General features: G+C 38.9%; 1 protein-coding gene across 3 annotated transcripts in view; it reads left to right on the top strand.

Annotated features, from left to right (window-relative positions):
• Positions 1-23: 23 nt before the first annotated feature.
• Positions 24-26,917, top strand: part of XRCC5 (X-ray repair cross complementing 5) — a 56,928-nt gene continuing 30,034 nt past the window's right edge. For 2 of the 3 annotated variants that reach the window (XM_021526169.2, XM_077784954.1), the window contains exons 1-12: positions 4,636-4,695; positions 6,775-6,885; positions 7,432-7,615; positions 9,290-9,338; positions 10,884-11,006; positions 13,719-13,904; positions 16,800-16,914; positions 18,541-18,679; positions 20,718-20,830; positions 24,534-24,596; positions 25,261-25,398; positions 26,050-26,140. In XM_021526169.2, coding sequence (XP_021381844.2) covers positions 4,678-4,695; positions 6,775-6,885; positions 7,432-7,615; positions 9,290-9,338; positions 10,884-11,006; positions 13,719-13,904; positions 16,800-16,914; positions 18,541-18,679; positions 20,718-20,830; positions 24,534-24,596; positions 25,261-25,398; positions 26,050-26,140 — 1,330 coding nt within the window. In that variant the 5' untranslated portion in view covers positions 4,636-4,677. Of the gene's footprint in view, positions 119-2,671; positions 2,775-4,160; positions 4,254-4,635; positions 4,696-6,774; positions 6,886-7,431; positions 7,616-9,289; positions 9,339-10,883; positions 11,007-13,718; positions 13,905-16,799; positions 16,915-18,540; positions 18,680-20,717; positions 20,831-24,533; positions 24,597-25,260; positions 25,399-26,049; positions 26,141-26,917 lie in introns of those variants that run through there. The other variant, XM_021526170.3, reaches the window with a different exon arrangement.

Here is a 26,917-nt window from a genome sequence, read left to right on the forward strand (position 1 = left end):
GGAAATAAAAACCAGCAGGTGGAAAAACTACAGGATGGGCAGCAATTCTGCAGGACAGTACATGCAGGCTTCAGAAGAGTGTGATTCTCAAGTGTGATTCCATGGCAGTGTGGAAAAGGTAAGAAACCACATGGGGGAAAATGGGCTGTAACCACTGTTGGCCTGTGACTTCATGCTTTCCCTCTCAGTGGCACTTGATAAGGCCTCTGCTGGTGTACAACAGCCAGTGGAAAGGGGGTTTTATCTGCCTGAGAAACATGTAATCACTGCATAATCTGGGGATGGGAAAGAGGAAGCTGTAAATTCAGCAGCTGGGGTGGGGAGCAGTGACAAGGAAAAGCAACAGTGAGACCCCTGTGGGAGAGGAACTGCAAACATGGAACCTCTGTTTTTCAGCTTCACGCTGAAGGATTTGAAGAGCTATTTATCCTCTGCAGTGCTATGGGTTTAGGAGTTCTGAGTGTGTTTATCAGCTGTGATCCACCCATTTGCCACTATTCAGGAGCCCCTGAACTGGAATGTGTCTGGCAAGACACAACCCCAGTCAATATATTCTCCTTACCTCTCCTTCCTATGTGTTTCTTTTGTGTTTTCAGGCAAGGTTGGATGGTGTGGTGTAATCTTTCCTATTTTGCTAATTTTCCTACTGCAATAATGTGTTTCCTAAGAGGCTCATTTCTTTGCATTGCATGAACTAAACTGAAAATGGACAAAACAGGTAGACCAACAGATGAAAACTGCTAAATCCCTCAAAGGATTTTTTAGAAGTTATTTTCCAGTTTATTAAAGGCACAGTTTTTTAATGTGCCAAAGGTTGTTGAGTCACAAGCTCTGTGGACTTAGAGCTGAACCTCAAAGCCAAAGACCAGTTTTGCTTTAGAGAGTGAATCTCTGCAATCTTTTCCCTGAGGGTGTATTCTGTATAAGCAACTAAGCAAACACTGTAAGTTAGGCTTATATCCCTTGGGAAGGGCCATCAGAAATCACTAAACAGCCATAATAAATACTAGTGTTATTCTGCACCACAGTTTTGGCATGTTCTTTCAAGCAGGTGTTTGGAAAGTCCTCTTGAGAGAAGATAACTACACACCTCACAAAGCCCAATGTAGGAGGATGCTAACACATGTGCTTCCAAGCTCTGCTTTGTTTTGGGTGCCAATTTCCCATCTACTTTGTCTTCCAGCCTGTTGCCACGCTTGTACTGATGGAAATACAAAGCTGATTGGTGTCACAGCGTGTTTGCCCTGCTTTTGTTTGTATGTAGAAATTTCAGTTCATAATTCCTCAGTTTACAGTTAGTGCTCACTTTTATGTATCATCCCAGGCAAAGAATAGGAAATTATTGCAAAGTTAATTCTATTTTTCTGTAAAAAACTCTGCTTTATGTATCCATTTCAATAAAGCTGTTGGGCTAGATCCCAGATGGCAATGGTATTCATCTTTCCACCAGGCATTTATCCAAAGTTTTACCCTGTGGGTAAAGAGGGAGAAAGGCCAAGTAATCTTGCTACTTTTACATGTAAACCATTTACATTTGCTCAGAGATGCCATAAGCAGCTGCGTCTCAGCTATAACTCTCTGGGTAATACAGTCCTTCTCGTAAAAAACCAGGGAAGACATTTTCCTTGCTGCCTTGTAAAGGCATTGAGTGGAGTAAAGCACAAAGCAGACCATTCATTGCTGCTTCCCAAGAGTGTGCTTACTTAATCCAGGCTTAGTTTGGGGGGAGAATTAACCAAAGAAGGAATGAGCAGAGCAATGAGCGAGACCATCACTGACACTGAGGTGGCACACATTTTGGTGTGAATGAGATTACAGCTGATCACCCCACAGCCTGAGTCCTCTGAGATGTCATATATTTATTATTTATACCCAGAGACAGGCATTCTATACAATAGAAATGGACAGTTAGTCACAGACTTTTTTTTACAAGCAAAGATGCTCAAATCTTTATCCAGGCTAGCAAAGCCCCAGTGCCCCAGATGGAGTTGATTAGTCAGGTTTGATTATTACCAATAAGGGAGCTCTGTTTAGACTTGCAAAGGAGAAAGGAAATGTGGATTAAGGTTTGTTTCAGGAATGATTAGCCAGTTTTCTGATGAATGGTGGAAACAGCTCTGAAGAAATCTGGCATCCTGAAGGTGTGAAGTGGAAATGTTTGGGTTTATTGTTTATTTTGCCAGAGAACTAAAAGCCCCTATTTATGTCAGACTGAGAGCTAAAGGACAGGAATATCACAGATGGAGTTTCATGGTTATAGGTGTCTTTAGTTTTACTTAGACTTTGTAAGGAAATAGGATACTGGTACCTGGGCTGGGCATACAAACTTCCTGCAATCAGAGGTTCCCAGTTCTGGCCCAAATTGGGTTTCCCTGAGTAATGTTTGCCATTACAGCTCTAGCAGCAAGAGCTTGGACCAAAGTCTGGGATTGAGCTTTCATGTCAAATCTAGGATTCTGAGAGAAGGGGTTTATGTCAATATTCTGTTCCAGCAGTCAGGGCTGGGGTTTTACTTTCCAACCCCAGCAAAAAAATAAAATGTTCATTGATCATGATGTCTTGCAAAATGCTTTTCTGCTGGTGTGTGAAAAGCTATTACTGATGAAATTGATGAGTTCTTGTTTCTCTGTTCTTCCCATATGTGTGTACACATCTCCTGTCTTGTGCCTAGAATTCAAGCTATGCTAGAAATCAGCTGGAGTGGGATTTGCCTGGTCATGAGCCCAAGGGAGGGCTTTTGGACTAAGATAACATCAGGAATAATAATAATGATAGTAAGTAGCCTGATTTCTTTGGCTGATTAATCTGAAATCTCCTTAGAGACATTCAGGAAGACAATGCAAGATTTTCTCTGGCAGTAGCTGGCTGGGGTTTTTTGTCTACCGGTTTCCCCTAAAATGTTTGTCACATTGCCAAGCTGCTCTGTTCCTTTGATATGCAAAGTGCTTTGAAGAGAGAATCCCTCAATTCCCAAAGCATGCCAATGTAGTAAGGAGGGAAAGGGGATTTTTTTTTTTTCTTCAGACATCACTCAGAATAAAAAGGAAACACTTGTGTTTGTAGGGTCATCTTCTGGTACAAGATTTTTGAAGTGTTCAAATGAAATTTACTCTTTTGTAGCTATACTAGTACCCCCACTTTGAGCTCTGTTTTAAGAATAATTATAGATAATATGTAGGTTTTGAGATATACCTAGAAGTGAAAGACACTAGTAATGATACCCTCAAAGGATACAGGGAAGGTAATGAAGAACAACAGGTACAAAATACATGTGATTAAATACTTGCCATTGTCATATATCTCTAATGATTTAATAGCCAATGGGCACCAAGATATTCCTGATATAGCATCTATTTTACTAGGATTTAAAATCAGTGGGTTTGATCAAACAGCCTGGATGTAGTGTGGTTCTGAAATTCTTTCTTTTGTTAATGGTGGGAGAAAGCTAGTGTTGTGCCAGTGTTTAATGAAACAATCCTGACCCACTGGTGATTCACGGGCAGAATGCAACTTTTGGGATGCTTCAGACAGCTGAAATCATGTCCTAGTGGTGAAGGGGAATGGCTGCTCCCCATCAGGCTGTGTCCTGTGGGACTCTGGGGTGCCACAAAGAGGAGGCTGGAGAGCCCTGGGGACAGCTCCTCTGAGTTTGGCTGGGATAGAGTTAATTTTCTTCACAGCAGTTGGTATGGGGATGTGTTTTGGGTTTGTGCTGAGCAGGGGGTTGATGATAATTGTTAATGTTATTGATATATTAATATTATAATATATATAATATAAACTATACATTATATAATATTATATATCCTATATTATAATATATATTATTAATATTATTTGTAACTATTATTGATAATAGTTTTTATTATTGCTGAGCAGAGCTTACAGAGCCAAGGCCACGTTGGCAAGAGAGTTGGGGGTGACACAGTTGGGACAGGTGACCCCAGCTGACCAAAGGGGTATTCCAGACCATATAACATCATAGTATATAAAGGGGAGAGGAGGAGGAGGAAGAGGGGCTATTTGGAGTGATGGAATGTGCATATTGGAGTCTTCCCATCACCATTACATGTGATGGAGCCCGGCTCTCCTGGAGATGGCGGAACACCTGCCTGCCCTGGGGAAGCACTGAATTAATGCCTTGCTTTGCTTGCGTGCAGGACTCTTGCTTGCCTTACTATGCTGTCGTTAGCTCAACCCACGAGTTTTCCAGCTTTAACCCTCCCGATTTCTCGCCATGCTGCTGGTGAGGGGTGAGTGAGTGCCTGTGGGGCTGGGCTGGCAGCGGGGTCACATCACCGTGGGTGAGGGACGGGGGAACGGGAGGTGCTCCAGGACAGAAGAACTTCTGCCACCGCCTCTCCTCAGGGACCCCAGCCCGCCCACCGCGGGCTTGTCCTCGGCTACGCTCCGCTCGACCTACGGCCAAAATGACAGGCACGCCCGCGAGATGTGGCGATTGGAGGGAGGGCTGCGGGGAGCCCCGAGGAGAAAGATGCGGGAGGCAGCCGCCATCTCCCCTCCCTCCTCCACAGCCTGCCCGGGCTGACTCAGTTTCCCCCTCAGCCCGTCCCGAGCCGCTAGGCGGCGCTGCCCCCGGCGCGGCCGCCGCGTTCCCGGCGGGCGGAGCGCGGCGCGGCGGGCGGAGCGCAGCGCGTCCCGCCCGGCAGCAGCGCCATGGCGCCCGGCGGCAAGGTGAGGGCGGGGGTCCGCGCTCCCGCAGGCACCTTCCCTGCCACCCATCCCTGCCACCCATCCCTGCCACCCATCCCTGCCACCCGGCGGCTCCTCCCGTGCTGGCCGCCGAGCCGCTGCCCGTGCAAAGCTGGCTAGCTCAGAGGGAATCTGTTCCTGCTTCAGAGCACGGTGCAGCTCCCGCAGCAGTGACTGCCATTGCTGGAGTAACGCCGGAACTGGTTTTGCTCTGTTGAAAACGCAGTTTGTGTGTGTGGCGCGTTTAAGGGAACTTATTGGTGAATGCCGTGTTGAGGTCTCTCGTGTTACGGGGCAGTTTGTTATCTGTTAAACACAGCTTTATCGGTGCTGCTGTAGCCATCTCTCTCTTTGCTTTATTATAGCTTCTTCAGCACCGAGAGGCCAGAGATAAAGGCGGTTTGTTCCATCTCGCCCTTAGCAGTACCTGGCAGAGCGGGTTGGTCCTACGGTCACACGTGCCGAGCTGGGGGCAGGTGTCGCTTAGGACCCCGCAGCTGAGAGCAGCACCGGGGGCTCGGGTGGGATGGGCAGAGGTTAACAACAGCGGGAGAGACACAGAGCAGGGTTACCGCCAGAGCTCTCCTCTTCCTGCAGGAAGATTCCACATACCTGAACGGGCACCCAGCTTGGGTTTGCTGCCTTCCAGAAGAGCATGTTGGCACTTGACACTTGGTCGTGTGTTTTGTAAGCAAAACGGCAGCTCTGCAGTCCTGCATTTCTTTGGTTCCTCTGCTGTTATCCTGCCATCTTTGAAGGGAGTTTTACCCCTTTTGGACAACAGGATGGATTTGGCTGCCAGCCATTGTGTGTTTTTAGGGAGCACAGCACCAAGCTGAGGAGGGTCAGCAGCTTCTGCTGTGGTAGATACATACAGTGATTCCTCAGGCTGGAGGTGGGCACTGCCAAGTCTCTTGTGAGAACGCAGTGCAGCCTCTGTAACTGCCTCTGCTCCACTCTGAGCTTCTGCAGACCTGGCTGACTCTGGCACTTTTCCCCAGCTCCCGGGCAAGCCACTGGTGAAGGCAGGGTGAGGAGTAGAGTGCTCAGACCTGCTGGGCAGCTTGTGGAGCTCTGTAGCTCAGCAGGTACTTGGAGTTGCTTGCAAGGCCATATGCAGAGCTTAGACCAACAGCTTTTCTCACTGTTCAACCATTTTGCTTTGAAGAAGCAGACTCTACATCTTGTGCCACTTGGCAGATTTACGATTATTGTCCACATTTTGTCAGCTTAATTTCTTCTGGAATTGGATATATTTTGTATTTTAAAACAAGTCACCTGCCTCCAGCCGAGGTAATATCTGACTTTCCTGTGTTCTGGCAAACATTGTTTTTCAGGCAGTGTACTTTAGTCTATTGGCAGCCCAAAACGTAAGGTCTTGATGTATATTTAGGGTACTTTGGTTTAATCCATGAGAATAAATTTGAGCTGGCTTTGGACATGCAGAGCTTCATTTTGCTGAATTCCTCTTTCAACTACATTTATCTAGATGATTAATCAAGATACGGGGAGTCTGAAAGAACTTGAGAGGAACTTAGAGTCAAGTGAGAAATGGCAAGAAACTATTTTATTTAATTCTAGTGTATAAATCAATTCATGGGCAGACTTGAGCAGTGTTTTGTATAGATCAGTTAAAGAGGTGATTAGAAATACAAAAACATAGACTAATGTGAGGGATTTAAGCTCCTAAATTGAGAATTGAATTAATCATTCCAATTGTCAACTAAAATATCTGATTAATTTCCTGATGCAGAAAAGCCCTTAGATCCCGAATATGTTCATGGGACTGTATAGAAATTACATGACCTTTACAGGTCATTGTGTAACATAGGATTTTTTTGTATTTTCCACTGAAACGTCTGGAACATGGTACAGGATGAAATTATTTTCTTTTCAGTGCAGTTATACCAGTTCTGTCTTCCACCATTGTCTCTTATTAACAGTTAGTGTAAAAGTAACCTCTTGTAAAGTTGTTTGATTTTTAAGTTTTGCATGAACCTTTTTAACCTTTTCAGTAATTATGCTTGTATTTTATTTTTTACTCTCACTCATGCTTTTCAGGTGGCAATAGTGCTGTGCCTGGATGTAGGCCTTACAATGAGTTCTTCCCCTGGTGAAGAGTCTTCTCTTGACCAAGCCAAGAAGATTATGACAAAGTTTCTGCAGAGACAGGTGTGTGTGACTTCATAAGTGTTAATAACATCTGTGAAACATTTTTCTCGTTTACTAATAATTGAAATAAATGAGGAATGAGTGAGAATTAGTCTCTATATATGCAGGAGTGACAGTGCTCTTTGTTTCAGCAGTGTTTTTTGTGCATGAGATGTGATAGGTTGGTTACCCTTTTTCTTCAGGGCAGTAGAAACTTTTAGGGAAAAGAATTGCTTTTCTCTTTCTCTAAAATATTTCAACACTTATTAGTTACCACACTGAAGATTCACTTTGAGGACTGGATCACCCAACTTTATTTGTTTTATCCCAGATAAAACAAATAGCCTCTTGCAAATTTATTAGTTTAGCCTCTTGTAAATTTATTAGTTTAATTATATCTAACTTTGTGATCTCAGTCTAAGTTTACATTTTGAGAGGATAGCACCAAATAAGTAAAAACCAGTAAATACATTGTAATTGATGTTTCAAAATTAGTTAGATTTGCCTAACATAGTTGTGTATGAATCTACCTGGTTTTTATATCTATTTTGTGTTCTGTATCTGCAGGTTTTTGCTGAGAGTAAAGATGAAGTCGCTGTAGTTTTGTTTGGCACTAATGGCACTAGAAATGACCTTGCCAGTGAAGATCAATACCAAAACATTACTGTACATAGATCACTAATGCTGCCAGATTTTGATCTGCTGGAAGACATTCAAAATGTGATTAAAGCAGGTTCTGCACAAGCAGACTGTATCCTTTTGCTGCAGAGCACTTCTTGAACTGATTCAGCTACATAGGAGACAGGAAGTCAGTGTTGCAAAATTGGGCTCAGCCTCCCAAGTTTTAACTACTATCAGAGTTGAGCTAATTTGTGGTTGTAAGTTTGTCCAAAAGCAGACTTAGCTGCTTTTTGACGTTCTTTTAGGCTAACAGATGTAGCCTTGGCCTTAAAAAGAATCATTGCTTTTATGAAGTGTTCTGTTAATTAAAGAGAACAAAGATAGTAATATAATTTTAGGCTTCAGATAAGGCATGTATTTTTAAAATAGCATTACAGAACTTGGCTTATGCTTTTTAATAAAAATTTTGTTTATTAAATAAGTCAGCGGAAGTTCTAGAAACCAGACAGTCATGGTTTCAGCCCAGCTGGAAACTCAGCCCCATACAACTACTTGCTCATTCTGCCACCAGTTGGATGGGGAGAGAACTGAAAGACTAAAAGGGAGAAAACTCATGGGTTATGATAAAGGCAAGTTAATAGGGAAGTTAAAAGCTGTGCACACAAGCAGAACAAAATCAGGAATTATTCACTGCTTCCCCAGGGCAGGTAGGTATTCAGTCATCTCTAGGAGAGCAGGGCTCCATCAGACTTAACAGTTACCTAGGAAGACCAACACCAGAACTCTGAATAGCCCCCCTTCCTCCTTCCTGCCAGCTTTATGTGTTGAGTGTGATGCCAGGTGGTGTGGGGTATCCCATTGGTCAGTTGGGACCAGCTGTCCCTGCTGTGTCTCCTCCCAACTTCTTGTGCCCCTGTAGCCACCTCGCTGACAAGGTGGTACAAGGACCAGAAAAGACCTTGGCTCTGTGCAAGCACTCCTCACCAACAACTACAACATCCCTATATTATCATCACTGTTTCCAGCACAATTTCAAGACACAGCCCCATGCCAGCCCCTGTGAAGAAAACTATCTCTACCTCAGAGAAAGGAGAATAGAGGTTTATCAGACTGATTTATTCATAAAGTATTTCTAACTTTGCCAAGTATTACTCCCTGGTTTGAATGCTGTTCATGTTTGACTGTCTTATGCTCTTAGTTATATGTAACTAAGGTGAAGAGTTTTAAAGGGTGATCTGATCTGTATGATGTTCCTTCATTTGTTTCATTTACATTCAGTTCAATTTCCTGTGTTGTCTCTCTCTGTCCATAAAACGATTGCTGTGAGCTCTATCCAGGCAGTCAGAGCTGTTTCAGATAAGTGTGCAGACACTCAGATGGCTGACACATTCCCAGTGGACATTGTGATGAGGCAGAAACTAAGAGATTGTCAGATGCAGGTGGTTCAAAAAAACTTGCATGAGGCAATGATATATATTGAAATTTTGTTGGTGGATTCAGAGTAACGTTCTAAAGGTTAGATTGCCTCTTCATGGACTTCAGCCTCATTGACAGTTGAGAATCTGAAGGAGTCTTTTTAGTGTTCCATTGGGTAGATGGGGTAGAGACAAGATCACAATACACAAGTTATATAGGGACCCCTTGCAAATCAGTTATTTGAAAAGTATTTATCTCAAAAGAGTATTTCTTAACTAAAATGCATGTGTCAGTCTTTGAGAGGGAGTGAAAATGTAAAATTGTTTTATATTAAAGCCACTTATCATTTCTTGATTCATATTCTGAGATTTTTCTTAATTTTGCCTAGTTTTGGATGCTATTATTGTATGTATGGACTTGCTTCAGAAGCAAACAATGTGAGTATGTAACTCGAGGTCTTACACAGAAGTCTGACTTTGTACTGTTTTCTTGTCAGTCTTATATTTACTATATGTATAAACATGGGAAGTGCTTTCTTAAAAAAAAAAAAGAAAAGAAAACCCAAAACATTAAAGATAAACAGCACACTACAGAAATTAGTCTCCAAAGAATCCTTGTGATACATCTGATTTGTCCAGGCAATTGGAGAGCTTTCTGAGGCAACTGGCAACCTCTAGTAGAGCCATGAGAGTATTAATACCATTAAAGAAGGCACAAAGCCTTCCCTTTGTGTCCTGCTTTTAAAAATGGATGTTAAAATGCTTAGAAAAGGGTTATTGAATTTAAATGTGATGGCACATTTTAGAAAACTAAAAAGAAAACAAAACTAGAAAAGTGAATTTGTTCAGCCTAGAAATTTAAAGAATGTTGGAGATGAAGTGGCTGCTTGTAAATACGCAGGCTGTGGGAAGTAAAGGTGCGGTAGGAAAAGACACTCTTTAAGCTGAGAAAAAATGTTGACGTCAGTGTTACAAAGTTATCAGTGCATGTACTTAGGCTGGCAAGGTGTTTCTAACACTCTGAAATAGTGGTGCAAGGAAAGGAAGGTAACTGCACTTCCTCTCAAACCAGAGCTTGATCATGTTTCTGAAAACATTATATGATCTAATTGTGAGTGCAGAAGACTGCACTTGGTGATGCAATTTATAATTTTATTAATAAAGTCTAATCAGTGTGGAAAGCTGTATCCATTTAATGGTTAAAACTGAGTTGTGAAGGAAAATTACTGTATTTATGGCATTATAGACTTGAATAGCTATGAAACACTGGGTTTTCTTGTAGCCTGTATACACCAACCCCTTTGATATGGAGATTGTATTAATCTGAGAAAATACTATAGGATAAAAATTCAAGAAAATCACTCTTGTTTGATTATCCAGATCAAAACTGTACCAATTCAACTGCATTTTATTCTGTCATTGGCCAGCCTTCCTGATCTGTACTGTTACTACTTCTTAGAATATTAAGTAGTATTGAAAGCCCATCTTCTCTAATGACTCTCCTGAATTAGATTACTAAAATGGAACCCCACCAGCAGCAGTAATTTAAAATACATTTTCACAAGAACAGACTTACAGCTGCAAAGGAAATAACCAGTGTAATTCATAAACAGACTAACATATTTTATTAGCATTTTATCCACATTGATGAAAATTGGCAGAATTCCATTCATTTAGATGTAGTTACTGTCTACAGTCACAGGGCTAGAATCCTCAGTTTTAGGGTAGGAGAGAGAAAGGGGAAGCATATAAAGATAAACACAGAGAAAGGGGAAGCGTATAAACACTTAGGATGAATAGTATAACCTATGATAGAACAACTTCTACCAAATAGGTTTATTTGCTTTCTTTCATTTTACAAGTATATTTCTTTGGTAAAAGTAATTGAAAATATATTAACTTTGTTATTATTTTGTAAGGAAATAATTTAAAAATAGCCTTATAATGTTTTCAATATATGTAAATGTTTTTCTCTATTTCAAGAGGAAAGAAATATGAGAAGAGGCACATTGAACTGTTTACAGACCTTAGTAGTCCTGTCAGTGAGGATCAGCTGGGAATTATCATTGCTAACTTGAAAAAAACAGAAATTTCACTTCAGTTTTTGTAAGTATTAAAATGGCTGTAATGTACTATGCCATCTTTTAAAGGGAAATTATTCTTTCTTAATAATTATATTGAAATAGCTGGTGATCTGCTGGATATGGTCTCTTCAGGGGTGTACCAGTAAGGAATATGATTATTGTAAGTACTTCTCTCAGTTATATGTACTTTGAATTCCACTTATGAGTCAAATCCCCTTGGTCAAATAATGTGCAAATAAATGTTAAGATGATGGCTTTTTCTCCACTTAAGCTTATAGCTTAGAGCCAAAGTGTAAAATGGGAGACAAAAGAAAAATATAAGCAGAACATTAGGAAACAATAAACCAAAAATAAACCAAGAAACAGTGTTTTTGTCACAGCAACAAAAGGTAAGGGCATTACTGGGAAGAAATAATGAGGTAGTGTTCCAGATGTTAATAGCTTGATTCTGGTGTCAGTAGAGGAGCAGGTCTGGAGAGAAGGGTTATATTCACAATGATGAGCTTGGAAAATGGAAGCAATGTCTTATGTGTTAGAACAGGAATCCCTTGATTGTCATGCTGTAGATACAGGCATTGATCCAGATAATCAATAGTGCTGTTAATGTCTATATTAGCTGTTGCATGTGATGGCAACTGGAAGCTGTGAGCCTTCTAGAGGAGTTTATTTAAAAGCAAAACTTTATGTGGCTGTTTATAATAAATACTTTCACAGGAGAAAGTTAAAGCCCTAGATTTACTTCTGACCATGTACTTTAGCCTAGATTTAGCATTCTGTAAGGAACAATGTTATGAACTTAATAACGGATTCATTTATACCATTTGCCAACCCATCTGGAAGATTAGAGGGGTTAGATAGGAAAATGTGACTGAAAGTCATGGTCTGATCCACAAAACATCTTTGCCTTTGCTTAGGGGAGGCTGGATGCAAAGATACCAGGTTCCGTCTACACCAGAAAAGCAGTTAGGCTTCCAGTGTGACACACTCTTCCTGGCTTATTTGAGCTGTTGTTGACACTGGAGGGAGTAGAGGTGCAACATCATGAATCTGAGTACCTGTGCAGTCAGAGTACATCTTTTGGAGTCCTGGTGTTCAGCTACTGCTCCCTTGTCTATGAAGCAGAAAAGAAATGTTGCTGTTACAGCAATGACTTCAGGTTTGCAACCTGTCTCCCAGCCACAGGAACAAAGGATTATTTGATTGTTACTTGTACAAATATAAAATGCTTATTAAAAAAAAAAAATCTTGCTAAACATTTTGTTATAACCTATGCTTCCATCTCTTATGCCCTGATCATAGACTAACTAGGCTGTAATTTGGAGCAGAGAGTTAGTTTTTCTCCCTGTTTCCAGGTGCCAAGCACATGCTGAGCACTGTGTAGTGTTGGGTATTACGTACTTCTCATCACAGTAGTCTCTGGGTATTGTATAGTGAATGTAGCCTAACTTTTACCTTTCAGAGGTTTGAAGCTTTTTGATGTTGCCCTATCAGCTTAAAAATACAGTTTCTATATTTTGTCAGTGGAATCTGATTCCTAAAAAGGTACCAAACACTTTGCCGGAGCTTGATCTTTAATTTTGCTGTATGTGACACTGTTGTGTATAATGTTAACTCTGCTTATTATTGGTTGCTTCGTGGATAAGTTTAGTGAGGACTAATGAGGTGAACGTATGGTAGAGATGTGTAGGTTGCTTTTTAAAAACATAATACAATGCTAAAGTTATTTCACTTTGTAGAAATGTGGTAAAAGGTATCATGTGGTTCATTCAGAATTGGATCAGATGAAAGACCTGAAAAATCTGCAGGTGTTTTCAGAGGCACAGAGTTGAAGATCTTAAAATCTTTCTCTCCTGTGTTTGTTGTACTTAGTTAATACTCTTCTGTATTTGAAGAGCTGCACAATCATTTTATCTATAACCCCTGGCTAAATTTTAAAATCTGATTCATGAAGTGCAGGAAAAATGTGCCATCTTCAGTCAGAAATTCATCCAGTGTTGTAAGCTATTAAAATCGGAAAGAATAACATTTGTTCCAGAAATACCTAATAGCTCCACTGCAGAGAATATCCTGCTTGCTGGCATTTGGAGCTGATACAGAGACACAGGCCTGGAATGGCCTTTAACAAGTCATCTGGAGCAATCCTCTGCTTCAGACTGGGTCAGGTGTATGTCTGTCATTGCTGAGCAGTGTTTGTCTAACCTTCTGATAAAGATTAGCAGTGATGGAGACTCTTCTCTCTCCTCAGGCAGTTGGTTTTAGAGATTATGCTTTGAAATGCCTTTATCAGGTTTTTGACTATCTGACCTGACTGCATGATGTGATTGGAGTGCAGGCAGAATACAAAGAACTGATTGTTTCCTTCCTCTCTGCAACAGCTTTTTGTATTTAAGGCTGTCTTGCCTTCTAATTCCCTTCTTTATTGGCTTTATTTTGTTCAATCTTTTTTAATGGATCTTACTTTCTAATCAGCATTGATTTTACTGTCTAATCTATTACTGTATGTAGATGTCTTTATTGATGCACAATACCCAGAACTGGTGCATTGCTCTGGTCAAGATGTTACCAGTGTAGGCTTGAAATACTCCTTAATTTGTTTTGCAAGTCCTGTGGGTCTTTACACATCTGTCTGCAGCTAGATAGAAGTCATTGATCCTAAGAACATTTTTGTTTTGATTTGCTTGGTTATTTTAATAAGGAAGAATGTCAAACTAATTGGTTCTTCTTTTGTTCTTAGTCTACCATTTCCAGTGAGTGTTGAAGGAACTGAAGATACAAGTGCCAGTGTACATGCTCATATGCACAAAAACTCTTTTCCAATAAAGGGTTTAACTGAACAACAAAAGCAAGGTATTGATGTGGTGAGGAAACTCATGTATACTTTGGATGAAGAAGGAGGTCTGGAAGAAATTTATACTTTCAGGTAAATTTGGCTAATACTGGTTATTGTACTATAGATATACTTCCTGATTTCTTCAAAAGATGAAGTTAAGTAATCAGTTGAAGTTAGTGAATTTTATCACTTACTGTACCCTCAGTCCCCTTCATACAGCTTCTTCAGTGGCTTTAGTATAAGTAGAAGAGCGTAGGGATTTCAGGGGAAAATTAATTTTCTGTATCTATATTTAAATGTAAAAATCAGTTTCCTTCCATCTTTAGTGTTGGAGGATTTTGGAGGGGAACATTTCTGTAAATGTCATTTCAAAGACATGTTTTAGAAAGAGATGGAATTTGTGGCATAGTTCACCTCGAACATCTGCATTTAGTGGTATTCTTTGTTCCTTGGTTGCAGACTACTTTTATCTCACTAGTTTGATAAACTCCCACAAATTCTCTGAGTAAATGTTGTTTGTTGAATCCTGCTCTTTAATCACAGTATGCTGTGCCACTGTGACAAACAATATACTTTTTTATTTTTCATTTTTCTTGCATTAGGAATGCAGGAATTGAAAGATGATTTTTCACTTCTTGTTTTCCCAATGAAAGAATAAAAGTTTGTGTATCTCTGAAAAACTGTAGCTAATGATATATCCAAGACTTTTCTACATAGGTGTTGTCTCAGTTGGGAAACGCACCTATCATAGTCTGATGTTACTGTCTCAGTAGTTCTGCTCTACAATTATGAAAAGTGGTCTTTTAGGCAATGTGATTTTCAGGAAGTTTAGCAGACCACAGCTGTAATGTTGTTATCAAAGGTAATTTTTAGATGAATGTTGTCCCTGTAGGTTTGTATGCTGTAATTCATCAGTTTATTTGTGGGATTTCCTTCCCTCCCCCATCTCAGCTGGTCAGCTTTGCATCTCAGCAGACAGAGAAGCTTCTCCTTGAGCTTTGCTGTGCATTAGTGAAGAGACACGTGTCACTGTGTCTGTGTTCTGTACATGTCAACAGAGCAGTCTGAGTCTCTAGAAAAAACAAGCTTTGTCACTGCTTCAAAGACTGCACAGAAAAGCAGAATCTTTCCTGACCCATTTATCCTTTGCAATAATCCATATGCATGAACCTACCATGTGGCTTGGCCTCTTTATACTTTATCACAGACTCTTACTACTTTACAAGCTGTCTTTGTGCCATACTTTCAGGGGAAATCCAAAATCTCTGGATAAATAGGCATTTGGCTAGTAGATTAAAGCTTTAGTTGGAAAAGTTGTTTAAGAGTATGTGAGGTTTTAGATGCAATTAAGTTGCTTATCAAGCTTTAAGAAGTCAGCTTTGCAAATCTGTCATGATAATTGGCCAACGCAGATACGCTCTCCATTTTCCGAGATTAATTATTCCTGCTGGTAAAAATATTTCAACTCTTGTAAAAATAAATTAGCCATGCCAGGAAAGTGAGTGAGGAGTTTTTGTTGTGATTTTTTGTTATGATACTCAGCCTATTAGACAGGATGTAATTCTGCTGCCTCTGGGTTTTGAGGGAAGGGATTGCAGAGCAGAAGAGAAAGGTTGTGTTCATTAAATACAAGCTGAAATGTATGTTTGCAAGGTTTTATTGACTGGGTCATCTTTAATTACAGGCAGCATTTTTCTTCTGCAAATATAAGAAATTAAAGGATAGAATTAATGAATTGAATTATATTACATTTTTAGGCATTTGGCACTTGTGTACTTGATTTTTGTACTCATGCCTGACTGTATGTATTGCAGTACTCCTAATGATATAATACCATGTTCTTTTTTAAAATCCTGTGTTGATGTCTTCATTGCTAGGAAAAAAAAAATCTTCCTTTCCATAAGAAAAAAAACCCCCAAAACTAGAAAGGAAATTCAGTGTTTATCTCGTATAAAAAACCCAGTGTGTTTTGCCATTCATTGTGCTTTTAGAATTTAAAAAAAACAACTGTTCATACTAGGAAACCTGAAAAGTAGAATGCCTAGTTGAATTCTCTACTGGTCATTTTAGGAGTTTATTTGATTTCTGCCAGACAAGAGCTTTAATCAAGACAGTGGTGGATTCCAGGTTTTATCATAATGTGAAAAAGAGTAGTTCAGCTTTCTTTTATCTTTGCTTTATCATGCAATAAAAGAAAAAAAATTGAGAGCTTTCTCTTTGTTAGAATTTTACAGCCAAATCGGCAATACAGTTTGTATTAGCTGAAAGCTGTTCTTTGGGGCAAGCCTATTTGAATTCACAGTGATATATTATAAATTACTGTGTGTTGTTAATTTTGGACTCCATTGCTAAAAGTTGTGCAATTAAGTTAACACTCTTTAGTATAAATTCATTACAGTTCATTTTTTTTGTGTTTTTTCAACTTCTATATCTGCTGTTTAGGCTAGAAATAGTTGAAATAACTTACTTCATTATGACAGAATGCCCTTAAATTAATGAGTTCACTAGTACTGTATAAAAAAGTGCCAGAAGTTAATTTCTACATAAACAAAATCCTCTTAATTGAAACTGGATTCTTTATTTCTTCAGCTTCACTATAGAAAGCATTTTACCACTTAGAGAGCTTTTTCTAATTTTTGTTGTTCAGCTTGCTACATGGCCTAATTGGATGAGCACAGAAAAATGTAAAATGCTTAAGAAGCAATTGTGTGGTTTTATCACTAGATTTAACACAGTGCCTTTAAGCCCTAGTGTCACACCATCATAAAAGCTCAAGATGGGGATAATCTACTGTACCACCTCTTTTTTTTGTTCTCTTTTCTGACAATGGGTAATGGTAAGATTATTGATACAGTTTATTTGCTTTATGCAATCAAAGCTGAAACAGTTTGGACTCCTGCATTTCCTTAAGGAGAGTGTATTGTCTATAATACTTTATTATAGTTCACCAGAGTTCATTGCTGTTTTCCTGATTCCTTCATTTAGAGAGAGCCTGGAACGCCTTTCAATGTTTAAGAAAATGGAAAGAAAGCCTATGCCTTGGCCCTGCCAGCTCACTATTGGTCCTAATTTGTCTATAAGGATTGTGGCCTACAAATCAGTAAGTGTGTAAGATCATATGTTCCAGTGTAATTTGGCAGCAAGTTAGGTGCAACTACATGTTTTTTGTTTGTTTGTTTTTTTTTTCCTTAAAGCTAAGAAAACAAGGATGAAACAACATCCGGATAATTATATTAGAGATTTTTGTTTGATTGGAAGCCAATACATCTAAAATTGTGGTTCCCACAGCAACTTTAACTTCACCATACACATTAAATAACTAAAATTCATAAGGTACAGAAATGGGAGTGATTACTGTCTGCTCTAGCACTTAGTAGTATTGAAGCTGATGACCCTGATTAAGAATGCTGTGATTGAAGATTTACATTCAGCATCAGTGGTATGTGAGACTTTATATACATATTTCTTAAGCCCTAGGCATGAGAAGAATTTTGGACATGTGTGCATAAAATGATGGGTGTAAATGTTTTACCAGCCATTGTTTCAAATCACATCTGTTGTTATTTCAGACTTGGAATAAAAAGTCTGTTTTTTCAGCTTGTTTGTACTGTTTGGCAGAGCTTGGACCCAGTCTGTTTCTTACGGTTTATATGGTTCCTTTAATCAGTGCTAGGAAAAAATAAGTGTATTTAAAGGCAGCAAATGTGCAAATTTCTTGTTACTGAATATTTAATAGGTGACTGTGTAGTGTGGCAGTATTGATGGATCTGGTGAGATGGAGTTTGTTTTGTTATTTCAACACGAGACTTAGCCTGATATTATGAAGATGAAATATATCTGAAGTCTGAGAGCTAAGTATACTAGCCTTGAAAGACATGAACTTTCTATTTATAGTTATTAATTTTTTTTATTAGGCTATTGTGCCAGACCAGTGCAAATAGACAGAAAGAGTCCCGTCCCAAAGATGTTTACGCAAAAAATAGTTAAGTTTGGGAGAATAAGCAACATGAACTGAGTGACTAGCCTGAGGTCATACAGCAGTCATACTGCCATAATGTATTCTGTATTTACTGATTTCTGCTCATTTCTACATTTTTATTCTCATATGCTAGCTATGTCATCAATTTCACTTAAGCAGAGAAAAAAGAAAGCAGTTTTATTTCCCTGTAGTTGGGAAACTTTCACTTATTGTAAATACTTATTCCTTCTTTCCTTCCCAAGTCCATAATGCAACTGGGATCTTTTTGCCTTTTGGGGAAGCTGCAGTAATATAAGGTATTTTTATCCTGTAGTGTAGTAAGCCTGATGGAAAACTTGGCCAAGCAAACTGAGTGAACATTGAGTCTTACTGTATCTTTAACATATTTCTTAATGCTTTGTCAAAAGTATTGATACAGTTGGAGGTACTAAATTGCATAGCAAGCAATTTACATGGTATCCTATGACTCAAAGACTTCCACAAATGGCTTAACCTACAGGTTTAATGAAAAACCAGGACAAGTTTGCTGTCAGTATGCTACAGTTTATGTGTTAGGTCTCATACCGATGAAGCAGTGCTGAAAGCACTTTGGTGACAGCCAGAGATGCATTATTTGACAGACTTTATTAGTTCTTTATTGGCAAAACAATGCAGCACTCAGGCTGAGGATTTTTTGTGTGTTCTGTTATGTACTCTGGATCCCATTGAAATGTTAAACATTCATTTTCTTTGAATTCTGATATCAAGGTCACAGAAGAGAATGTGAAAAAAGTTTGGGCAATTGTGGATGCTAAAACCCTCAGAAAAGAGGACGTGCAAAAAGAAACTGTTTACTGCTTGAATGATGATGATGAGACAGAGGTTCAGAAAGATGATACCATTCAAGGTATGACATCTTTATGTGCACCCTGAAGACAAAGGGAAGATAATGGCTTGGACTGTTGGGTCACCTCAGGGCCTCTTAGTTTTATAACTTGAAGCCTAACTGTGGTCTTAGAATGCGAGCCCTGTAGGCTGGTGGAACACAGAGATTGTTGCACATGTTTTCACATGTTTTAAAAAAAATCTTTATCTTGCCAGTAGTAGGAATAATAATAATAGAAATAATAGTAATAGGACTAACAACAACAATAATAGTAATAACAACAGATGGAACTTAGAAGGCACTAAGTTCCTTTCAGAAGCTTTCTGAACTACACACTGTAGAAGGCCATACCTCAGTTCTGTAGTGAGTAGTTCTGCTACCACTATTCTGTTTTTAGATCTTCAGTTATACCGATAACATGAATGCTTTCATAGTGCTGCTTTTTTTGTAGATGAGCAAGTGCTCTAGTTATTCTGCACTTGGAAAGATGAAGCCATCAAAGGAGGGTTTAGTGTTCAGGAGTACTAGCTTTGCTGTACTATAACAGGATCAATCTGAAGAAGTGGTACGCAACATACTTTTTATGACCTGCAGCTTCTTTCTGAGCAGATTAATTTCCTTAGAAGACTACAGGCCCAGAAACAGCAGGAAATAGTGTACTTACTTTTAAAAATTGAGTTAAGCAAATCTGTTTAATTTTTTGTGATTGTATAGATACATTTTGTTACTAGTTTTTTTCCATTCCTTTGCTATTTCAATCCCACACAAGTAGGGCAAGTATATTAACTATAAAGAGCAGGACTATTCAGATAACAGCATAGAGAGTGCTGTCAGATGAATAACATAAATTGAAAATTAGAATAAGCTGTATTTTTTAATATAATCTATTTGAACTGTAGCATTCATAGGCGTTTCAGAGCAGTATCAGATAAAGTCCCAATGACAATGTGACCTTCTTTAAGCAGAAATGATGGTTCAAAGATGGTCTAGTTATGTTCTACAACTTCAAAACTGTGTAAAGAAATTCCAGTTCTTACAGAGAATGCATTTTGAGGGATTTATGACTGTTCTCAGCTAATCTTCTGACTGCTTAAGTTAGTAAGTAGTTGTGGGATACTAGTAAAAAGAAGTGGTGAGCAGAGATAAAGAGATATCCCTGTCAGTGGTGTGGTATTTCTAATGCTAAAAGAGCTACTGATGCCTCCTGGACTTTTGTGAAGCTTTTGAGAAATGTCACAATTAGACAACATTTTGTATTTGCAGCACCTGTACTTAAATTTTTTTTCATTCTGTGTGTTTGCTTTTCAGTTTGTAGGAAAGTGTATCTTACAGGTTTTTCATCCAGGGATTTATCTCTGTTCCTTCTGCTTTCTTCACACCTGAGGATATCATCCTTAATCTGTGGCAACATAATAATGTGATGACATTACAGGGAGGATAGTGGAAGCTGAGATAGGAGAATAAGCATTTGGAGCAGATGATACCTCTGAGAAATTACAGCCTCCTATTTTATGGACAAATACCTGTAATATATAGCATGGGAAGTAAAATACAGAAATATATAAAAAGACCAGTTCTGCATACAAGAGTGTTTTGGTTTTCCATTGTGTACCTTGCTTCTACTGTTATCACATTCTATTCTCTGAATCTCTTCTGGTGTCACCTAGTGTGGTATGATTTATTGTATGTTTGAGGTTGCTTGTGTTATGTTTGCAGAGAATGTTGCAATCTGTTTGCTGAAATCTATTCTGATTTGCTTAAGTCTATTCTGTGAGTGTAACTTTGTAAGGCAAGATGTTTCCTTATTTTCTTTCCTGCTCTCTGAGAGTACTTGCATTACATAAAATTATGTACAAGGAGTGCAACTGCTGTTCGTGAAGTACAAAAATGTGTCTATGGGTGTTTGGTTTTTTTTTGATAACAGGGAAAGTAATTTGATGAGCATGTGTGGAACGTAGCTGTGGGGCATGAATGCATTGTTAAAATATTCAGAGAGCTAATTTCAGCGTTAAAATTGTAGGCCCATATGCTTACCAGATGCTCTTCTCTCGTTCTCCAGGTTTTCGGTATGGGAGTGATATAGTTCCTTTTTCCAAGGAAGATGAAGAGCAAATGAAATACAAAACAGAAGCTAAGTGTTTTTCTGTTTTGGGATTTACTAGATCCTCTCAGGTGTGATACTAAATGTCTTCCTATTCAGCTTCCTGGGTTGTTCAAGGCAATTGATCTTGGTTTGAATTCAGTAAAGTCATAGTGTTGTTTTGAGTTTCAATATTGGGAATGGGGCATCTCCACTCAGGTATGCAGAGGTGACTTATTTGCTGATTCTAGTACATGTAAGCAATATGTGGTCTTGTGAAGGAGAGAAGCTCATAAATGTGGCCATTGGTCAAGTGAAGCGAGAGCCACTGAGTTCAGATCTCTGCAAAGAGGAGACAGAGGTATTTTTGTCTAATTTCATCTTACAGACTTTAATAGTCTGTCTTCTGTTCAGCTCAGGCAGCAGTCTTTCTAGGCTTTGTCCAGCCAAGAGTGTGGCTACTTCTTAACAAAAGTTTTTCCCTCAAGTAATGTTAAAGCAAGCCTGAAGCTGTCTCCATTCATTCTCAATTCCTTAAGGATTAGTTTGTGAACCATGACTGGTCTCTTATTTCTATTGTGACAAAACTTAAATGTAGTGAAGATTTCTTCACATAAGAACTTAGACAAAGGTAGCATCATTCAAAAGCTCTCCATATTTCTGTGAGATGCTTGGTGTTTGTAACGCACTTATCTCTACCAGTGGTATTGACTTTCCTATTTGTTGTCCCTGACAGTTGTAAGAAACTTACTTTGAGCAAGTACTTTAATAAAAGTTACCCAGCACAAGGTGATTTCCTTCAGAAAATCCAGGACTTAAGCATTAGCAAAGCCTTAGGCAAAGGCTTAACAAAATTTCTTGAAGAAGGACACATGAGGAGAGAGTACAGAGATATGAGTGGCAAGTAATTGCTGTGAATGTTAAGCTGCTCCCCATCTTTTTTTTTCTCTGAAAATGTTTCTGACTGAAACTTTGCTCATCTTGGCGTTACCCCACACCCAGTCCTCTTCACCAGTCAAAACTGAAATTAAATCATAGGGCAGTTCTACACCTTCACTTCTGACAGCTCCCAGCCCTCCTGCTCTTTGAAATCTCTTACTGCCTGAACAAATGAGAACTCTTGATAAAGGCTAAGGCATCATTACCTTTACAGTGAAGGAAATATGCTAATGAAATAGGAGGCATTTGGGAGCTTACTCTCAAATGAATGTAACTAAACACCTTCTTACTTTACAATACAGGTGTCACAGAGACCTTGTGCACGTTGCTATATGTGTCATTAACCTACTGCAGTGCAGTGTTCCAAAACATAAGAACTGAGGAGCAAGGAAGTTATGTGATTTACTGAAAGGAGAGGCCAGTCCAATTGGAAACTGTAACCTGGTTGTTCCTTGAGGACTTTCAGACTTAGTTGTTGAGTAACATGAGGGCATGTGCACTGCAAGTGATTGATCAAGGAAACATCTCGTGCTTGAGCTTATGTGCTCTAAATTGGCCAGGGCCAGAAAGGTGTTAGGGAGTGCTACCTCCTGTACCAGAAACTGGATCTAATAAGTGAAATGTGTCTGAATCCTGTGTTCCAATGCAACAATTTCTTGGATCTCTCCATACATTATTAGCCTCCAGCTGAGTCTTACTATTGTCATTTAGTTCTGCAAGGTGTATTTCACTGTGTGCAGAGTTTTCTTATGCTGGAGGTTGGCCTCTTGTTTCAACTTAGTCTGACTTTATTTGAGAATGAAAACTAAGAGGAAAGCAGATGAACAAACTGTTATTTCACATGGATTTTTATTTTCCCGTCATTGTTCAGAGAGTGTGGTAATACTTTCAAATACATAGTTAATGATTGTAGGGTTAATTTTAGGAATATTTTTTGAGTAATGTAAATACGCATAAAAGAATTAACAAGTTGTTTTAAAAAAATTTCAATGTACCAAATACTGATTGCTTTTAATTAGTTTTTATTATGTACTTCTCTTGTCTCTGGATTTCATAACAAGCAGAAATTATATCTTAAAGTGTGCTCTGGTCCTGTAGCCAGGAGTGTGAGTAGTTATGCCCAGTAGTAGCTGCACCTCCACTCAGTGGAATAAAATTATTCAAGTGTGGTTGCAGGATTAAAATTACAGTGGATAGATAACGATATCAGGAAGTTTTTAACTACAGCTGGAATTTTTAAGACCTGTATGTTATCTTAACTTTTGCCTACTAAATTTTATTGTTTGGAATGATAAAACTGACACTATTCAAATGTATGTTTTTATTAAATATTTTTTTTTAAAAAACTTCCATGGAAAGATGATTCATTATTGACTAGAAAAACTGGAACAGCTCCAAATGCATAATTAAATAAGGACTAGAACCACCTTATATTCTTTTCCCAAGTTGTTCACATCCCTCAGGAAAAAAGATCAGAGGCCGCTTAAACTTTGATTTTTAATTTATAAGCCATGCAATGTAAATCAAGAAATAATACTTGAAAATATTACAAAGGGACAATTTCTTTTGCAAACAAGAAAAGGTGTAGTGATACACACATCTAGTTATGTATACTATGCTAAATGTAAAATTTCCTGAGCATTTAGAGACAGAACAGGAAAGAAGGACTGCAGGTAGAATAATCTGAGCTGATGAATCGTGCTGTAATACAGTAAACGGATCTGCTCTGGTGCAGGTTGTCACTGCCTTCAACAGCCTTATGGTAATTTGCTAAATAGAGAAGATAAAAAGATTAAATGAATGAAAGAAAAATCAGAGATATAATGAAGTTCTGAGACTGTAATTCAAAGAGTTTTTTCTTTAACAAAGAGAGCTTATTTTAATCAGTGTCCATAGTATTATGTGATCTCTGTGACAGGTCTTCTATGATTGCAGGCTTTCTGTGTGTGTGAGCTGCTGTAACTCCAACTAGTCCAGCGATGCCCCTATTTTTCCTTTTTGTTTTAGATTCAGCCATGTCCATGAATAGAATAAACTCTGCTAGCACAAGTGCTTCTTTGCTAGCATAGCTGTATGACACGCCTATCTTTTGCAGCCCCCCAAATCACCAGGCTAGCCCAGATATACAGGGCCTTGAGGGAAGGCACGTCAGGAGTTGGGCAAAGATTCCAAAGAGGTTTCAGTTCCCCGATGTGGTTGTCCAAGTTGTTTATTCCATGAGATGAAGGGGAAAAGAGAGAGAACCAGGAAGGGACAGGACCTTATCTAGTCTCAGGACAGGGAGGGCTCTCTTGCCCTCTGCCAACCCCGTTGGGGCAGGAAAGAGGGGACCATATTTATCAGATCCCAGTCATAGGGGTCCCTGGAAGGGGAAAAAGCATAGCCCGAGAGCATTGTAACAGCTGTATATAGTCTGAGTTGCTGTTGAAGTAGTTTTATTAATTAAGGATGTGACTTTTTCCAGCTCCTTTTTGATGTATCTTTGCTAGAAAAATGTAATAACATAGATATGGTAACCGTTAGGTTTAGGTCTTGTATTAACTATTATAGTTTTCCACAATGACTTTTGAATTACAGAAGTATAATTCAGACTGGTAACAGCTGCCAGTAGCACTGTCTTTCATTCCTGCCCATCAGTAGGATGCTGTGAGAATATCCTGCCCAATATGACTGAATATTCATTAAGTGATAAATGGAGATATAAGACAAATACAGGGCTTTAATCTCTATGGACTGTAACTAAATTTGGTGGCTTCTGCCTTGAGTGACACTAGTTGTTTTGTAACCTAATTGGTCCAGTTGCATTAGTGACCTTTTCTTTAGGTCAGGCTAACTCTTGATCATTTGAATCTGTAGATCCAGAGGCATTACTACATGGGCAACCAAGCTCTGAAGGTCTTTGCAGCAAAAGGTGATGAGGTAAGGCAAACTGAAGTTTAATGTTGAATGTATTTTGCTGCAGAAGAAAAAGAATAGTAGTGATGCTTGAGATTGTCCTGTCTTTCTGTGTTAATAAATACTTTTAATACAGCTTACAGAAATGTCTTATTTCATTGCCCAGTAGGTTAAAAAGAAGTTGGATTGAACCCCAAATGAACACAGTATCTCATTAATAATGAAAACTGATAGATACTATGTTTGAGCAAGGTTATGAGGAATCTGAAATTGGTGCTTAAGTCAATTCTCATGCAGAGCAACAGTGTGCCCTGTCACTGTGTTATTTAGAACAGACCTTCAAAGTGCTGGAGGTAAAAAGCTCACTATGGTGCTCTAATATGTTCCTTTAAGGGACTTCTCTCCTTTTGTCTATCTCATGGAAAACCTCTGAGAGTTCTTCACACCTGGTGAAAAAGGTGGAATGTGCTGAATCTAAAGTTGGCTCAGCTTTGAATGTATCCACTATCATGATGAGATTTGACCTTTCTGCTTCTTTGATTTATGAACATGAAAAAATGCTTGTGTTAAAGTTATAACTGATATGGAAACTAGTCTTGACTAAATCAGTACTGTTGAATTCCCTCTGAAATATGTATTTCATGATTAAGAACTTGCATGATTTTTTACACTTCTTTTTTCCCTCCAGAATGCAGCAGTTGCTTTTTCTGCACTTGTTCGTGCATTGGATGAGTTGAAAATGGTGGCTGTAGTGCGCTATGCTTATGATAGAAGATGCAACCCACAAATTGGAGTAGCTTTTCCGTATATTAAGGATGCATATGAGGTAATTCTTCTCTCTTACCCTTCTACAGAGAGACCCAGAAGCAACACAGTATGTCAGAACTTTTGCAGCATATGTTTCCCCTGATCTTTCTTACGAGAGACTATTGAAAGAGCTAAATATGTATAGCATGGCTGAGCAGTGATGGATGTGGGGGCGGACACAACAATCTTCAGACTTTTGAAGGGTATAAACATAAAAGATGGAAAGGAATTATTTAGGGTGGTATGAACTGGAGGAGGTAATTGAATAAAGAAAAAATGAGGCAGAGAAATGTTAAAAAAACAGAATCCAGCTTTTGACTTTGGAATACAGTAAACTGCGATAAAACCTCCCAAAGCGCCAATATATTGGGTAATTAAAGCATGAGTAATTGGAACTCTGCACAAGAAAAAGGGATCAAATGGGTGGGGAGGTCTTTATTCCACAAGCAGAAAAAATGAGTGTAGCCATCAAGATGTTATAAAATATAATGCTTTGTTTTATTCTGATTTAAAATTGTGTTGCTCTGTAAATATTTTAAGTGTTTTGATGTGCACAAATATTACATCTTCAGATTTTTCATAGGTTTTATATCGCTCTGACATGGCACTCTGGGGATACAGATTTTTTTTTTTCTTCAGGCTCAGTTGTTTTATCTTTCCTCTTGCACAGTGTCTTATCTATGTGCAGCTACCCTATATGGAAGACCTAAGACAATATGTATTTTCATCCTTGAAAAACAGTAAAAAATACTTTCCTACAGGTAAGATATTTGCTGGTCAACTGGAAAAGTAACCTGCTTGTTGTCTTCTAACATTCTATAAAAGAGAATATTTGGCTCACCAATGAAAGCATAAGTTTTGTTGTTACTTTGACTTAGGAAGACACCCAGGTATTTGAGCATCCATTATGGTGATGTCATCTTGAAGTGTAAATGTGTGTTAAAGCTTTGCCACTTCAGATGCAGGCTGAGCAGAGCTGAGTTTGCAAGCAGTATTTCAACTGTCCTGTTAAATGACTTCTGGCTCAGGTTACAGCATTGTGAGTCTCGAAGGATCCTGTGATAGAGAGCTGTGATTAGTCCTCTGTATCCTTTGATCTTTGAACTCATTTGTGGGAGTAAATGGCCAAACCTTGTGGGATCTACAGTGTGTGATTAGCTAGCTAGAATTAAAGCAGAGGCAGCTGCTCTGTTGGTGCAAAGCTGGTCCTGTAGCCATTTGCAGTATGGCCTGTTAATATAATGTACAAAGGCAAAGACAGTATTTTCTGTGGAGTGTTATTAAACCGTGTGCTTATTGGTGTCCAGGTTGAGATGGATGGCATCTTTGGAGAACAGGCAGCTACACAAAGCTTGACTTGCTGTTCTGAGAGTTTTGCACAGTGATGGGTCTTAAGTGCATGTAGTTTAAAATCCACTCCCACTTCTTTCGTTCGCTATGAGATGCATTGAATGGGCACCTGCATGTCAGGGTATATTTAGCATGCTGGTTTGTTTCTATAGCAGTTATTATTTTCTTGCCTGTAACCAGCAGTTTGA

Source organism: Lonchura striata, chromosome 8 (genome assembly GCF_046129695.1).
Source record: "Lonchura striata isolate bLonStr1 chromosome 8, bLonStr1.mat, whole genome shotgun sequence".
Taxonomy (NCBI): Eukaryota; Metazoa; Chordata; class Aves; order Passeriformes; family Estrildidae; genus Lonchura; species Lonchura striata.